The sequence below is a fragment of the Cryptosporidium parvum genome, chromosome 8, assembly GCF_000165345.1.
Source record: "Cryptosporidium parvum Iowa II chromosome 8, whole genome shotgun sequence".
In the NCBI taxonomy this organism is placed as follows: Eukaryota; Apicomplexa; class Conoidasida; order Eucoccidiorida; family Cryptosporidiidae; genus Cryptosporidium; species Cryptosporidium parvum.
The window spans coordinates 1,228,183-1,243,163 of NC_006987.1; the positions used below are offsets into that span (position 1 = coordinate 1,228,183).

General features: G+C 30.8%; 4 protein-coding genes across 4 annotated transcripts; 3 read left to right on the plus strand and 1 right to left on the minus strand.

Annotated features, from left to right (window-relative positions):
• Positions 1–432: 432 nt before the first annotated feature.
• cgd8_4910 (PAN2 family 3'5' exonuclease, UBC hydrolase (inactive) plus nuclease) lies at positions 433–6,243 on the plus strand (the record flags this gene model as incomplete). The annotated part of the gene is made up of 1 exon (XM_627373.1): positions 433–6,243. One exon carries the CDS (start codon positions 433–435, stop codon positions 6,241–6,243), a length of 5,811 nt encoding a protein of 1,936 aa, XP_627373.1.
• A 570-nt stretch (positions 6,244–6,813) lies between these two features.
• On the plus strand, positions 6,814–7,752 carry cgd8_4920 (WD repeats containing protein; the record flags this gene model as incomplete). Its single annotated transcript, XM_627374.1, has 1 exon — positions 6,814–7,752. The coding sequence occupies one exon, from the start codon at positions 6,814–6,816 to the stop codon at positions 7,750–7,752; it is 939 nt and encodes a 312-aa protein (XP_627374.1).
• Positions 7,753–8,129: 377 nt separating this feature from the next.
• On the minus strand, positions 8,130–10,013 carry cgd8_4930 (DNAj protein; the record flags this gene model as incomplete). The annotated part of the gene is made up of 1 exon (XM_627375.1): positions 8,130–10,013. A coding segment is annotated over one exon (1,884 nt), but the record flags the coding sequence as incomplete, so codon positions are not given.
• Positions 10,014–10,706: 693 nt separating this feature from the next.
• On the plus strand, positions 10,707–14,960 carry cgd8_4940 (trehalose-6-phosphate synthase of likely plant origin; the record flags this gene model as incomplete). Its single annotated transcript, XM_627376.1, has 1 exon — positions 10,707–14,960. The coding sequence occupies one exon, from the start codon at positions 10,707–10,709 to the stop codon at positions 14,958–14,960; it is 4,254 nt and encodes a 1,417-aa protein (XP_627376.1).
• Positions 14,961–14,981: the final 21 nt, after the last annotated feature.

Genomic DNA, 14,981 nt, shown 5'->3' on the forward strand with positions numbered 1-14,981 from the left:
TTTAGTTAAAAATATGAATTTTCTTGAATAAATTAATGACGCAATTAACCCGCGCGCGGGTACAAGCCCCCTCACGGAGTTGGCAGAAAAGATGCGTAAATAAAAGGGATAAAGAAAACTGAAGAAAAATAAATAATAGAAATTAGAAAAATAAAGAAGCATATATATAGATGCAAATATAAGAAAGGTTATTTGATTTAGGAAATATATTAGAATATCTCAATACAGTTTCTGAGGAAGTTTATGCATTCAGAAAGTAGAAAAATATATGTATAAACATTGTGGGAACTTAATCAGAATTGAAAGACTCTGTAAAGTTCTTAGAGGGAGTAGATGAAAATTAATCTAACAATTCAAGAAGTTGATAAGAGCCTGGGAAAAAGGTAATGCAGTCCTGTGGGAAAAGATTAGATAGTCTGGAAGAAAAGATACATGCAGAACAGGCTATTATATTCAGAAGGAGACTATGAGGACTCTTTTTTAAGCGGAGTTGTTGGTCTAGATACCGGATCAAATGGTTCAGGCAATTCTTCTAGAAGAGCTAATCAAGGAGGAGCAGCAGGGGGAACTGAATCAGGAGGGATTGGACTTTATGACAGTAGAATTTCTAATAAAGGCGGCGCATATTATTCTTCAGAAATTAATCATGGATTAACAAGTATGAGTGGTGGTAGATCATCTGTTGGCTATTATGATCATTTTGGTGGGGTTGGATCGGGACATTTGGATAGTGGCTTAGGGGCTTTAGGAGCAGACTTGAGAGTTGGACAAGCTCCATGGGGATGGGAAACATATACGAGTTATAATATGATTGGCTTGTTTTCTTCCCATACTAATAATAAGAAAATTAGGCCTTTTATTTCTTCAATTTATTGTGATCCATTTTATGAGCTCCTTTGGCTTGGTTGGACAAATGGATTTCTGAGTTCATTCAGATTTCCCCATTGTAGTAGATATACAGCATTTCCAGTAGGAATAGCTGATTCTGCAAGTGGGGGTGGACTTGTCAGAGATAATGTGATTTACATGGGATTTCCATCATCTTCGCACTTATATACAGTGACTAATAGTGGAATAGGTGTCTATTCCAGAGGAGGAGCACCAATATCTTCTCATTCATATAATACACTAACCAATGAAAAGCAACAAAGCTCAAAAATACTGTGCTGTGATTCAAATAGATATCAGTCTTATATGATGAGTAGTCATCCAATCATTGGTATTGGAACAGGAAAAGGTGTGTCAATCCTAGATTTACAGCAAGTACGACCAATTCACAGTATTCCATATAGTGGAAGTATTAGCTGTATTAAAAGCTCAGCAAGTTCCTCAAGTTTTATTGTTGGAGGAGTAAATATGCTTGGAATTGCTGATACAAGACTTCCAAGATTAGGACATACTATTCAGATACATCCTACTAATTCAGGACAAAATGAGACATTGGTTTCAGGATTAGCAGTTAATGAATACACAGTAGCAATAATTACCAGTACAATCTCAAATAGGAAGATATCGTCGGATGAACTTTTAAGTTCTGTTGGAGGAGTTTGTGGACTTCCTGTGCTTGATTTAATTAGAATCCATCCTGGAGAAGTTTCTACTTCACCAGAAATGATGGTTTATAAGAAGAACTTAGATTTGACAAACATGATGAGGGATTCTGTAGTTAGATTATATGATACCAGAAAATTCAGACCAAGGAAAAATATCTCATTTTCTCCAGGACCAATAAACATTGCTTGGAGTGATAATTCACTGGCCATTTCAGCAGGAACTGCTACTACACCTGATTTTGAGGATTTATACGTTATTGGAAATAATGGACAGTGGCAAATTTACCACTCTAATATAGACCAAATGGAATTCTATGCTACTCCATCTGTTCCTTTATCAAATCTTAATTTTAGCTCGTCTAGCAATTACCTAATATTGGCTGATACTTCTGGGTCAATCCACACCATGCAGAGGCCTCATACAAATGGAGGAATAACTTCCTCATCTTCAATTCAACCAAATACTTCATCAAACACGAATATTAGTACAAGCAACACAAAACTAGAACAGCAACAAATCACAGGTTCAGGAATTTCTGGAGGTGGTGTTGGTGGAGGAATGGGTTCAAGTTCGGCTTATAATCACCAAAATCATCAACACTCTTTTAGTGTCTTCCATTCTTATCCTCTTCCTAATTTAAATATACCGGGAGCAAGCATTGGAGGAGGTTACAACAGACAAATGAATACTTCTCTATATAATTACTCATATGTGAAGTCAATTCAAACTCTAATGGGAATTGCCTCCAATCCTGTAACTAAGCCTATCACTCATAATGTTGGACACCCAACAATACCTAACCTTACAGTCGCACTCAGATATCTTCAAGGACGTCCTGTTGTTGCTTACGATTCTCTAAATTCAGTTGGAATTCCTCCTATTCTTGAGAAACTACATAATGGAAAGCTTAATATTAAAGAAGATAACCTACTTAGCTTTAACAACAAGTTTGATATTGACCAAATTCGTAAAATTCAAACAGAATTTGGTTGGAATACCTACAAATCATCTGATGAGCTCCCACACGGACTTACTATAGTTAAAGCTAGAACAATTCCCCGACAAACAGATTCTTCACTTGGTCTCAATATTAGCACATCCAATCTCCCTGGACCTCAGAACTCTGCCATAAGGAGCCCGCCTAACGTGGGAGACATGCAAGGTTTAGTGCATGCAATGGGGGGCATTAATAAGCAGAGTGGAATTCAGTCAAACACGAGGGAACACAATGAAGGTGGAGAGGCCCGACATGGTCACTCTAGCGGAGCTTTGGCATTTTCTGTGGAGTATATCCGTGAAGTTCGACCAGAGATGGACCATTATAAACTAAAAGCATTGGATTTTAGAATGGTTGACTTTATAAAGGCTGCTATTAACCCTGATACGACTAAATACAGAAACAATAACTTGGTTTATGGTATCCCTCTCCTTTGTCTTAGAGGTTCTATGCCAATTTGGTACTATCGCAAGAAGAAGAATATGTCTCTTTATGCATTTGGAGGTACTCAAGGCTCTTCAGGTGAACATTCTCACACAAAAAGCCTTTCCTTAGTCCCCGTTAAATTCCATTATAAACCAAGATTGAACCCGAATAGGCGGGAAAAAATGAAGAACAGAAGGATGATGGGTGGAGGAACTTCAATTGAGAATTCAACTGCAGGAACTTCGGGCCAAGGTGTCGCTCATACAGCAGGAGCTTTGGGAAATATGAGTACTAGCTCATCCCTTCCAAATGGAGGGGATGCTCAGACAGTTTCGAGAGCAGAGGATGATCAATCTTCAATTGGAGAAGGTCTGGTTTCAATAGAATTTGATAACGATACTTTGGACTTTACTCAGCCATTCTTTATGTTACTTTCTTTTATTCCAAAGCTTTCATATGACATCCTTCTTGCTCATGTACCAGGCTGTACCTCAGAATTTTGTCTTGCTTGTGAGCTTGTTCATCTAACATTTATGTTGTACAGTTGCAAGTTTAATTTAAAGAATGGAAAAGGACGAAATCCCGACTTATTTCCATGCGTAATACTCAATTCAATCTATACATTAAACATGTTAAGAACTGTTAGGCATATACCAGAAATAAAACAGCTTGGGATAGATTCCGAGGATAGTCAACAAAGTCTAGTAGGGGCTCCTGGAATTGGAGGAGGATCTGTGAATAGTAATGGCTCTTTGGGAGGTACTGGGGTTGGGGAATTAAAATTTGGAGGAGTTGGATCAGGAGTTGGATCAGGAAGTCCAACTGGTGGATTCGATGATATTAACTTTAATGGAATGTCTTTATTGAGTCACTTACCTCAAGCAGCTTTCAACCAGATTCGGAAGACCGAGATCTTTTGGAAGTTCTTCTTGGAGAATTTGAAAGTTGATATGATGAATAAAACAAATTTTAATCCAAATACTGAAAGGATAATCGATGAGCAAGAAACAAGTACTCCTGGCCAGTTTGGAGGTACAAATGAGAATTGTATTTTTGAAAAGTTGATAGATTCTCTTTTCAATATTGAGGTTACAACAATCAGTAGTTGTGTACAAGCTAAACACGCATTTAAATCAACGCAGATTGTCACGTATTTAGATATACCAGCAAATCATTTATTAGCACAGAATTCTATGCCGATAGGCCAGAAGTTGGATACATCTTCCAAAATGGGTCAGAAGGATGACCTAATTCTATCCCAGAAGCTGAAATCTGAGAAATTTTTGAAGGCCTTGAATTCTAACTTACTGAGGATCATTGCCGGAAGAAGCTTCTGTAAGGAATGTGGAACTTCAACTGCTTGTCAGCATGTTAGATGTATCACAAAGCTCCCTCAGCTTCTTGTTCTTTCTTGCAATATCCAGTCACTAAAACACTGGAATGAATATGGAGGTATGTCTCCTGAAGAACATGAAGAATTTGTCAAAAAGAGCCAGGGAATAAGTGGAAGTGGCTCTGGAACCAACCACGAACAACTTCCAAATACAGAATATTCAATACCTTTCGATATTCGATTCTCAAAGTTAAGAAAAGGGTTCAGTTCTCAGAATGGACGTGCCACTGGAGAGACATCAGGCGGAATAGATATTATCCAGGTTGATAAGACTACTGTATTTACAGAGGGTAGTATTGGACATAATGGTGAACGAGATAAAGAATCCAAGTTAGACAACGAAAATCCCAATATGGGAGGAAACTACCAAGAATATGAGTTAGTTGCATTGATATTTGGAGTTTATCAAGGTTGTTCAATTCAGCTTCCATCCGGTACCCATTTTTGTATGTATGTTAAGCATAAGTTATTATTTAACGAAATGAATAATACACAAGATAAATGGTACATGATCAATGGATCTTCAATTCTTCCAGTGAATAACAAGAACGAGATTATTAATTTTACATCTTGTTGGAAACTTCCTACTTTCTTATTCTATTCAGACAAGAAAGGGAATTTATTGAATTACTTATTCAATAAATATCCATGTTTAGAATTTCAACTTGATTTGGCCCAAAGTGACTTGGATCTTTTAGTAAGAAAGGTTTCTGGTACTGATAATGATGATGAAGAATGCATTGATCAAGAAAATGAGAAAGATTCTCTTAGTAAAGACAAAGTAATACCTGATCAAAGCCCTGATAATAATTCAGAAACTAACACCAATCTTGAATCAAGTCATTTAACCCAGAATATTTCTGAAATGGATATTTTAGATATTCATGGTATTAAATTTAAGATACCTTGGAAGTATCCAAAAATAATACATGAGCACGTAATACAACAATTGGAATCAATAATAAAGCTAATTAAGAACGAAAAGAATCTTTCAGAAAATCCGGATCCAAGTCAGATCAATGATCAGTCTCCATTCACAACTAGAGAACTTTCAAATCTTTGCTTAAATTACTTTGTAAGATATCCATTTTCTAAAGGACTTTTGAAGAAACCAAAAGAAATTAATGAAAGATTTATAAATACTCCTAGTCATTCAGAATTTATTCAAAATTCTCCAATGATTGTTGCACTGGATTCAGAGTATGTTGCTTTAGATGTTGAACAATCTGTTGTAAGATCTGATGGAACAAAAGAAATCTTGAAAAAATCTCAATTGTCTTTAGCAAGAGTTTCAATTGTACGTTGTGGAAAGATATCATTAACGGGAGCTAATGATAATGTTGAAATTGATAACAAAAAAGGACTGATAATGGACCATTATGTATCTTACGGATCAAATAGTCAGCAACCTAGAGATTATTTGACAAAATATTCAGGAGTGAGACCTGGAGATTTGGATCCTAAAACTTCATCTCACTTTCTTACCAGTAAATCCTGTATACTTAAGAAACTTCAGTTCTTGGTAGATGCTGGTGTAGTATTTATTGGACACGCACTCCCAAGTGACTTTAAAATAATTAATATTTATGTTCCTCCATTTCAAATTATTGATACTGTTGAGATTTACAGACTCCCTGATGAAAGATATATCAGTCTTAAATTTTTGGCTAAATTTGTACTCAACAAGAATATCCAAACTGAGGTCCATGATTCTATCGTTGATGCTAAAACTGCACTCGAGCTTTTCTTAAAGCACCTTTCTTTAAAGAAGAGCGGATCTTGGAATGATTTCCTTAGTTTCCTTTATTCAAAGGGTCATTCTGTTGATTGGAAGATTGAAGCTATTGAAAACTCAAATTTTGAGCATAATTAAAACAAAGCATGTTATCGTCATTTAAAAATCCAATTCAGCCTGAGATTGGATTAAGTAGAATAAAGACACAATACAGGTTATGCTACGTTTTGTTTTAATAGGCTCAACAATTTAACTTATTTTTATTACGATTCTTTACTCTAAATCATTAATTTTTGACTGGAAAATTGTCTCAAGCATAATTTAGTAGTCGTCATATTGGCTTTATTGATTTTAATAATTATGACCAATTTACTTTCAAATCTTATTAATTTAGTCTTTATATCTTATATTAATTAAATATAAACCTATTTAAATTATTGATTTCTTTCTTTTTTTATTTCTTCCTTTTTTCTTTCTTTAAGTTATTGTTAAAAATAACACCTATACCGTCCTTTGTAACCACATGCATCGCAAAGTGGCGCCAATATGCGCGCGGAAATTTGTTAGTCATTTTGGACTTGGAGGAGGGGAGGAAAAAAAGTGATTATTGCAAGATTAAAAAGAATGTATAATTTGATCAATAAAAAGCAAGATAAAAGGAATTGAGATTAAGTAAAAGTAATAGAGCTGGCTTAAGGTGAGAAACAAATGAAAAGTAAGGGAAAAGGATTAATAAGTGAAGAAAATGAAGAGGTTCCAGTAATATTATTAAGAAAACTAACAAAAAATGAGACAATTTTAAGCTTAGAATTTATCAAGGATGATAGTCATTTAATATCTGGAAATATTTCCGGAGTTTTGGATATTTGGGATTTAGAGATCATGAGATGTTCTTCAAGTATAAATATGAAATTTGATTCACCTATTATTAAAACTATTTATGATGAAAAAAAGGAAATTATATATGTACAAAATAGAAAAGGTGAGATTTATTTAGTAGATAATACTGAAAATTTTAAAAAATTGGATTTAAATGGTATTTACTATTCACTTGCAAAAATGATCATTCTTCCTACTAGAGAAAGTATAATTTTTCCAAGAGAAAATGATCTTTTATTAAAAAATATTAACAATTCGAAACATGATGATATTCAATTCAATTATCCAACTGAAAAAAGTGACAAACTTATTGAAGTTGAATCTCTTAATGATCATTCTGTATTATTAGGTTTTGAATCAGGAAATGTTGTCATTTGGGATTTAAGAAAACCTGATTCTCATGTATATATGAACAATGTAACACAAAATTCTCCAATATTATCTATGAAAAGATCTTTTAATCGTATTTGGATATCTACCTTTGATTCAAAACTTCGTGTTTTTAATAGAAATTGTTTTGATCATCCAATTAAAGAAATTGACTCTTTAAATGTTGTTGATAAAATTTCTATACGTTCAGATTCTCTTATTACAGTTACATCCAATACACTTAATACAAACATGGATATTTTTGAAAATAAATCTTTAAATTATATTAAAACATTCAAATTTCATTCCACAGAAGTTAGTTCTATACAATTCTCAAACTCTTCAAATTTATTTGCTGCTTCATCAAATACTATTTCAATATGGGATTTACTATCGTAGTTACTAACCTCAATACTATAACTATAACTATTACTACCAAATTAAAACCAATATTTATATTAACATCACTATTAATATTACCGTCACTATTTCTATTCCTGTCTATATTTCTACTACCGTCGATATTTCCATTAATATTCACCATCTAATTTAATTCTCAAAACTACCCAAAACCCCTTAATCCGTTAAAATCTCTAAAACACACATTCTAAAGCTCTTATAACCTAAGCCTTATTTTGATTCATTTAAAATAAATTAAAAGAAAAAGAAATCAAATATTCACAAATAACAACGGAAATTTTTAAAAAAAAATTATTTAAATAAAAAACAAGCTTCCTCTCACTTTTCTTGCTACTATTAATTGTAATTAATATTCATTAAAAATTTGCCACGTCATTTGTACCGCCATTCCCCACATGTGGCGCCTCTTCCGTTGTATTGGAAATTAAATTAAATATAGAGTTTTTATTATGTCTATAATTAAAATCATCATAATCAAAATTTGATAAAAGTTCAAGTTGTTTAATTATTTGATTAATTTGTAAACTTGATGGTCTGGAATATGAGTTAATATCTGAATTATAATTTGAAGCTACTTTTGAATTTTTTGGTTTATGTACGAGGCAAGGAAATAAATCAATTGTATGAGATTCATTCATCTTCTCTTCAATTATATCCAAATTGTTTAAATCTTCTGAATTCTTTAATTCTTTTAATTCATCTTTTATGTTATAATAATCTAAAAGAAGTTCTTGATCTTGACTTGGAAGTTGTTCTTCTGATAGAAAAACTAAAATCATCCAGTCAAATTCTGCTTGAATCTCTTTTAATCTTCTTTTAAAATTATTAGATTTTTGATTTATTAAATTATCCTCATTATTATATTTACTATTATTATTTCCATTCTTACTTTCAAATTCCTTCTTTGCTAAATTTAAAAATTTTGTCCATCCTTGTTTACTTTCACAAAATATTATCCCAAAAGTATCATTTAATGATGATTTATTTCTAAATGTATTTAATAAACTTACTGAATCTTTATTTATTACAAGATTTTTTGGATTTGAACCAATTATTTGAATATTTGTAAAACTATCTATTTTTAACTTTGTATTTTGTAAATTATTATAATTATTTACAAGTCTTGAAAATAATCCCTTCTTTAAATTTGGTAAACATTTATCATTTATTAAATTTGAATCAATTGAATCCAAATTCATTACTATTGGATTCTCAAACAAATTTTTTGGCATACTTAATAACTTTTTTAAATATGTATATGAATTATTTATTAATATTTTATAATTTGTTATTGATATATTCATTGCAGGTAAATCCCTTAATTCAATACTATTCTTATTCAATATTGGCTTAAAAAATAAATAAATTAATAATTCTTGCCAAAAAAATTCCCATTCTGATTCATTATTTAAACATTTATTATTATTAATATTTATATTTATTTCATTATTATTCGATAATTTTGTTTCAAATATACCTTTCATCTCATTCCAATGATCTAAAAATCCATATTTTAAAATATCATCACCATATTCATCATAAACTTCTTTTTTATTTGGATTACTTAAAAATTCATAAGATTCTTGAACTTGTCTAAATTTTATTAAACTCTTTTCTTTTTGTTCATCATTCTCTGATCTTTGTTTATCAGGATGTAATTTAGAAGCTTTTTTTCTATATGCTTTCTTAATATTTTCTATACTACTTCCAGGTTGAAGTTCTAATATATCATAATATTTATGAGAAATTAAAACTCTTCTATTTAATATTTTTAATTCATCATTTTCTAAATAATTATCTTTTATTTTATTTCTTTTCTTATATTTATCTTGATTATCATCTTCATCATTTTCTTCTTCATCAGATATTATTAATTCCCTTCTTTTTAATACACTATTTTGACTTCTTAATGTTTTAACATAATCTGATTTTGTCTTTGAATCATTACTAACAATGCTTGGTGAATAACTTATTTTACTTAAAATATCATCTTGTTTACTTTTATTATTTATACTATTATTACTATTACTACTACTAGTACTTGTAATACTAGCTAAACTTTTATTATTTAATTCTTCTGTAATATCATTATTTTTGTAAAATCTACTAATTCCTATTTCAAATTCTTTAAATTTTTTACTTTCTTTATTTAATATATTCTCAAAATTATTCTTTTCAACATTTCTAGATTTTTGATAATCTTTTAGTCTCTTTGTAAACATCATTATATAATAATAGCCTTATTTTTTTTTTTTATTCATAACTCACATTATTAGATTTTTCATTTGTTATAAAATTATTATTATTATTACACTTATTTCATAATATTTATATATTATTATATCTCTTTTTTACTTTTTCCCTCCTTATCCCCATTTTTTCTTACTTCATATTAACATGCTCTTTTTTGTGCATCGCCGTCTCGTCTCGTCTCGAAAAGTTGCATACCGGTATTTAAGACAAAAAATTTTTTTTTTACAAAAAAAAAAAATTCAAGTTAATTGAATGCAAATAAATAAATATTAATATAAATATATATATGTATTTGTATTGTATATGTATGAAATATATATATATATATTTATACATATTTATATATTATATGTTTATGCATAAATATATGTGTTTATATGTTTGAAGTTAATGCATGCATATATATGATACTAAAGTGAGGAAATAAAGGAATAAATAGAAAGAAAGTAAATAATATTAGATATTGGGGTTATATAAGTAAAGGATTAAAGGTGATAATTTGGTAAATAATTCCAATAAAACACGGAATTTGTAGGATCTTTTCTTTTTTTTTTTTTTAAAAATAAAAAAACTGTAATGGAGTTCAATTATGTATAGAATATATTAATCATTGAAAAAAAAAGAGAAATTATTTAATTTAATATTATAATTAGAGTTTTTCTTAATTAACTAAATATAAAATGAGTTATAATAATAACAGAGCAATAGAGCTCAGTAAAATACTTAAAGATGAACAAGAATGGATAAGAACTAGAAAAGAGTCTCAATCAACTTTAATAATAGTTTCTTTGGAACTTCCTGTTAAAGTAGTTCGTTTAGAAAAGATGGAATTTAATAATGAAATAGATCATATTAATAATAATAATGATAAGAAAAAGCTTAGATTTGAACTAAAATCTTCCCAACATTCATTAATGAGAACTTTACATGGCCATAGAAATGAATTATCAAAAAGTGTGAAATTTATTGGTTGGCCTGGTATCCATATAGAAAAAGAAGATGAAAAAGAAGAAATTAGAGAATTACTTGAAAGTATTGATTGTATTCCAGTATTTCCTCCAGAAAATGAATTCAAATCTTTTAATGAATTTTGTCAATTATTTTTATGGCCACTATTTCATAATGTATTAAATCCTGAAGAATTAAGTAATGCTCCTTTTGATCATGAAGAATGGAGAAGATATCATCAAATGAATATGTTATGGTCATCAGTAATTACTCCAATAGTTTCTCCTGAACATATGGATATGGTTTGGATTAATGATTATCATTTACTTTTATTATGTCAATATTTAACAAGAAGAGTAAAAGGAGTAAATATTGGATTATTTCTTCATATTCCATTTCCATCATTTGAAATTTTTAGATGTCTTCCAGTTAGAGAAGAATTATTAAGAAGTATATTAATGGCAGATTTGATAGGTTTTCATTTTTTTCCATATGCAAAGCAATTTTTATCATCATGTAAACGTCTTCTTGGATTAGATCATTATTTTAAACCTGGTGGATTAATTGGAATAGATAAAACAACAGCTTCAAGTAGTAGATCAGTAAAATCAAATAATAGTTTAGATCCAGAATTTAATAAACAAGAAACAATTGTTAGAATAGGTCATGTACATATACAATGTAATGATATTCTTCAAAGTATTGCTTCAAATCATGAGATTTTAAAAAGATCTCAAGAGATTAGGAATAAATACAAGAACCATTATATTTTTGTATCAATAGATAGGCTTGATCAATTGAGTGGATTACAACTTAAACTTAAAGCTTTTGATAATTTTCTTCAGAATTATCCATATATTAAAGAAGAGCAACCAGTAGTTTTGATTCAATATATTTTTCCAACAAATACTTTAACACTTGAGAAGAGAGATCGACTAATTCAATCATTAGTAAATCTTTCAAATGAAATAAATCAAAAACATTCAAAATCTTCGGAATCACTTGGAAAACCAGTAATAGAGTTGAAATATGGTTCAATAACTCAAGAGGAGAAATACTCTTTATTTCTTTCTGGAGATTGTCTTTTTGATACAAGTGTTAGAGATGGATTGAATTTGAATCCATTTGAATATATTATCTGTAAAGATGATTCACTATCTCTTTTGAACTCAAATTCATTGAAGAATAATGGTCACAGGATTATTGGGAATGGAGTTAGTGACACTTCTTCTTCTTCTTCAAGTGGTAATAGCAGCAATAGTAGTAGTAGTAGTAGTAGTAGTAGTAGTAGTAGTAGTAGTAGTTCAGAGTATAGTGAATCCAGTGGAAATGATGATCGAATAATGAGGAAGACAAGAACAATTGGAGGATTTGGAATTGGTGGGGATAAAACAGTAATATCTGGTCCATTTTGTAGACTTAAAGGCCAAAATAGTTTGCCTTCTTTGATAATATCAGAGTTTACAGGATGTTCAAATACCCTCTCCAGTCCTTATAGAGTAAATCCTTGGAATATGATGAATGTAGTTGAAACTTTGGATAAGGCTGTTTATTGCCAAAAAGGAATCTTTCAAGAAAAAAGACACCATTGGAATATGGACAAGGCATATCTTTTATCTCATAGTACTGTAAACTGGGCCAAAGAATTCATTATGGATTTATACATCTTTTCTGAAAGAAAGAAGAATGAAATGCTTCATTTCTATAATACAACTTTTGGAATTGGTCCATCTTTGATGGATTTTCGAATTAATCTTAATTCTCAACATCTTAGTCTTAACTTGCTTTCCCAAGTGTACAAAAAAGCTGATAAAACTGGTGGTTTGAAACTTTTCCTTCTTGATAACGAAGGAACACTTACTCCAGATTTTAGACACTTTTTCGATAAGATTAGTTCCTCCTCTAACTTTTACAGTAACTCCGGATTTGGGCCTGAAGTCGGGACTGGAGCTGGATATGGAGCTGGGGTTGGATTTGGAGCTAGGGCTGGAGCCAGAGCAGGAAATAGAGCTGTATCTGTAGTTGGGTCTGTAGTTGGGTCTGTAGTTGAGCATGGAGTTGGGCATGATGTTGGTGTTGGAGCTGGAGCTGGAGCTGTACATGGAAGTTCGTCTTCGTCCATAGGAACTAACCAAGAAAAAAGGAAGGAAAATAATGAAAGAAAGTCTGAAAAGAATAACCAATCTGTTCTTGAAATGAATCCAAGCCTTTCTAAATGCTGTGGTGAAGATGAAAATTTTAACATTAGCAAACAAGTAGAAGGTACCATTGAACATAGTTTAGTTACATGTACTCCGAAAATTATAAAGTCCAAATCAAGAGATGCTGAGACTTCTGTGGAAGAAAATTTATCTCCCTCTGCTATACAAGTTTATTCAAATTCTTCAGTTTCTTCCTCCCCCACTCCTTTATCTTGTCAATCCAATGAATATGCTGCCTTTAATATCAATAGCAACTGTACCAGTATTGAAGCTTTAAATTTAGAAAATTCTTTTTCTAACACCAGTATTTCCAGTATAATCAATAACAATGTACCCATTGCTAATCCTGGAATAGTTAATGAAGAAAAGAATAGACGTGTTGAAATTAGAAAATGTATGGACAAAAATAATACCAGTAGAATTCAAAGTATAAATGAAAGAGAATGCTCACCAGATTGTCATAATGTAATGAATAATGGACCAATTTTTGAAGGTAATAATAAAAATGAGGAAGAAGATGAACAAAAGCTTGAAGACTTTTACTTGTTAAATGAAATCTCATGTGCTCCTCCGCCTCAAGTTATTGAAGCTCTCAAGAATTTATGTAGTTCTCCAAATAACATTATTATCATCTTTTCAGGAAGGGAAAGGCATCTTCTTGATGAATGGTTTGGAGATATAGACAATATTGGACTTTGTGCTGAGCATGGATATTATCTGAAACTCCCCAAATCAATTGATCCCATTCATCCTAACGTTTGGAGACAACTCAATATTGAATCTTCAACTGAAGATCGTCCTTCTTCCTCTTCTTCCTCCTCCTCAGCCATTTCTTCTTCCTCTTCTTTATCTGCTTCTTCTTCATCATCATCATCTTCTTCCTCCTCCTCTTCCTCTTTTTCTTCTTCATCACTCTCATTCTCCTCATCTTATTCCTCTCCTTCAGTAATGTATTCAGTAAACAAAAGTAATGAATCTGAATATAATTTATATGGTCCTTTAAAGGCAAGCTTTGACTTGGATTTAGGAAAGTATAATAAGGAAATTGATGACCAAAAGACCAATTCTGTGCTTTTATTGCCAAACAAGCAACAAAAACTCCAACAGAAGCAAAAGCAACAACAGCAACAACAACAACAACAGCTGCAGTGCAATGTTTCAAATTGGAAAAATATAACCTTTCAGCTTATGGAACAGTATGTGCTCAGAACTCAAGGATCTTATATAGAAAACAAAGGAACAGCTTTAGTATTCCAGTTCAAATATTGTGAGCCATACTTTGGAGCTTGGCAAGCTAAGGAATTATCCAATTATCTTTCTGAATTATTAATAAACTTTCCAGTTAATGTGATTTCAGGAAATGATTTTGTAGAAGTTCGTCTTCAAGGTATCAATAAAGGAGTAGCTGTACAAGCAATTTTGAATCAAATTAATTCATTATCAAGAAATAATAATAATTATGAAAATAAGAGTGAAGAAGATGATTTAACAAAAAACAATGCAAGTCCAAATCTTTCATCTTCTTTTCACTCTCCTCCTCCTCCTCTTGAAATGATACTCTGTATTGGAGACGATAGATCTGATGAAGATATGTTTTCTGTAGTCAATCATTTCTCAAAGTCTATTAACTCCAATCAAAATACTGAGCAAATTCCAGATTGTAAATCTTCAAAATGTGAAATCTTCAATGTTATAATTGGAAAACATACATCTCTTGCAAACTATTTCCTTTATTCTACTGAAGAAGTATCGGATATTCTCCAAACACTTACTTTATTTACATAGATATATTGTGAAATTTTTATT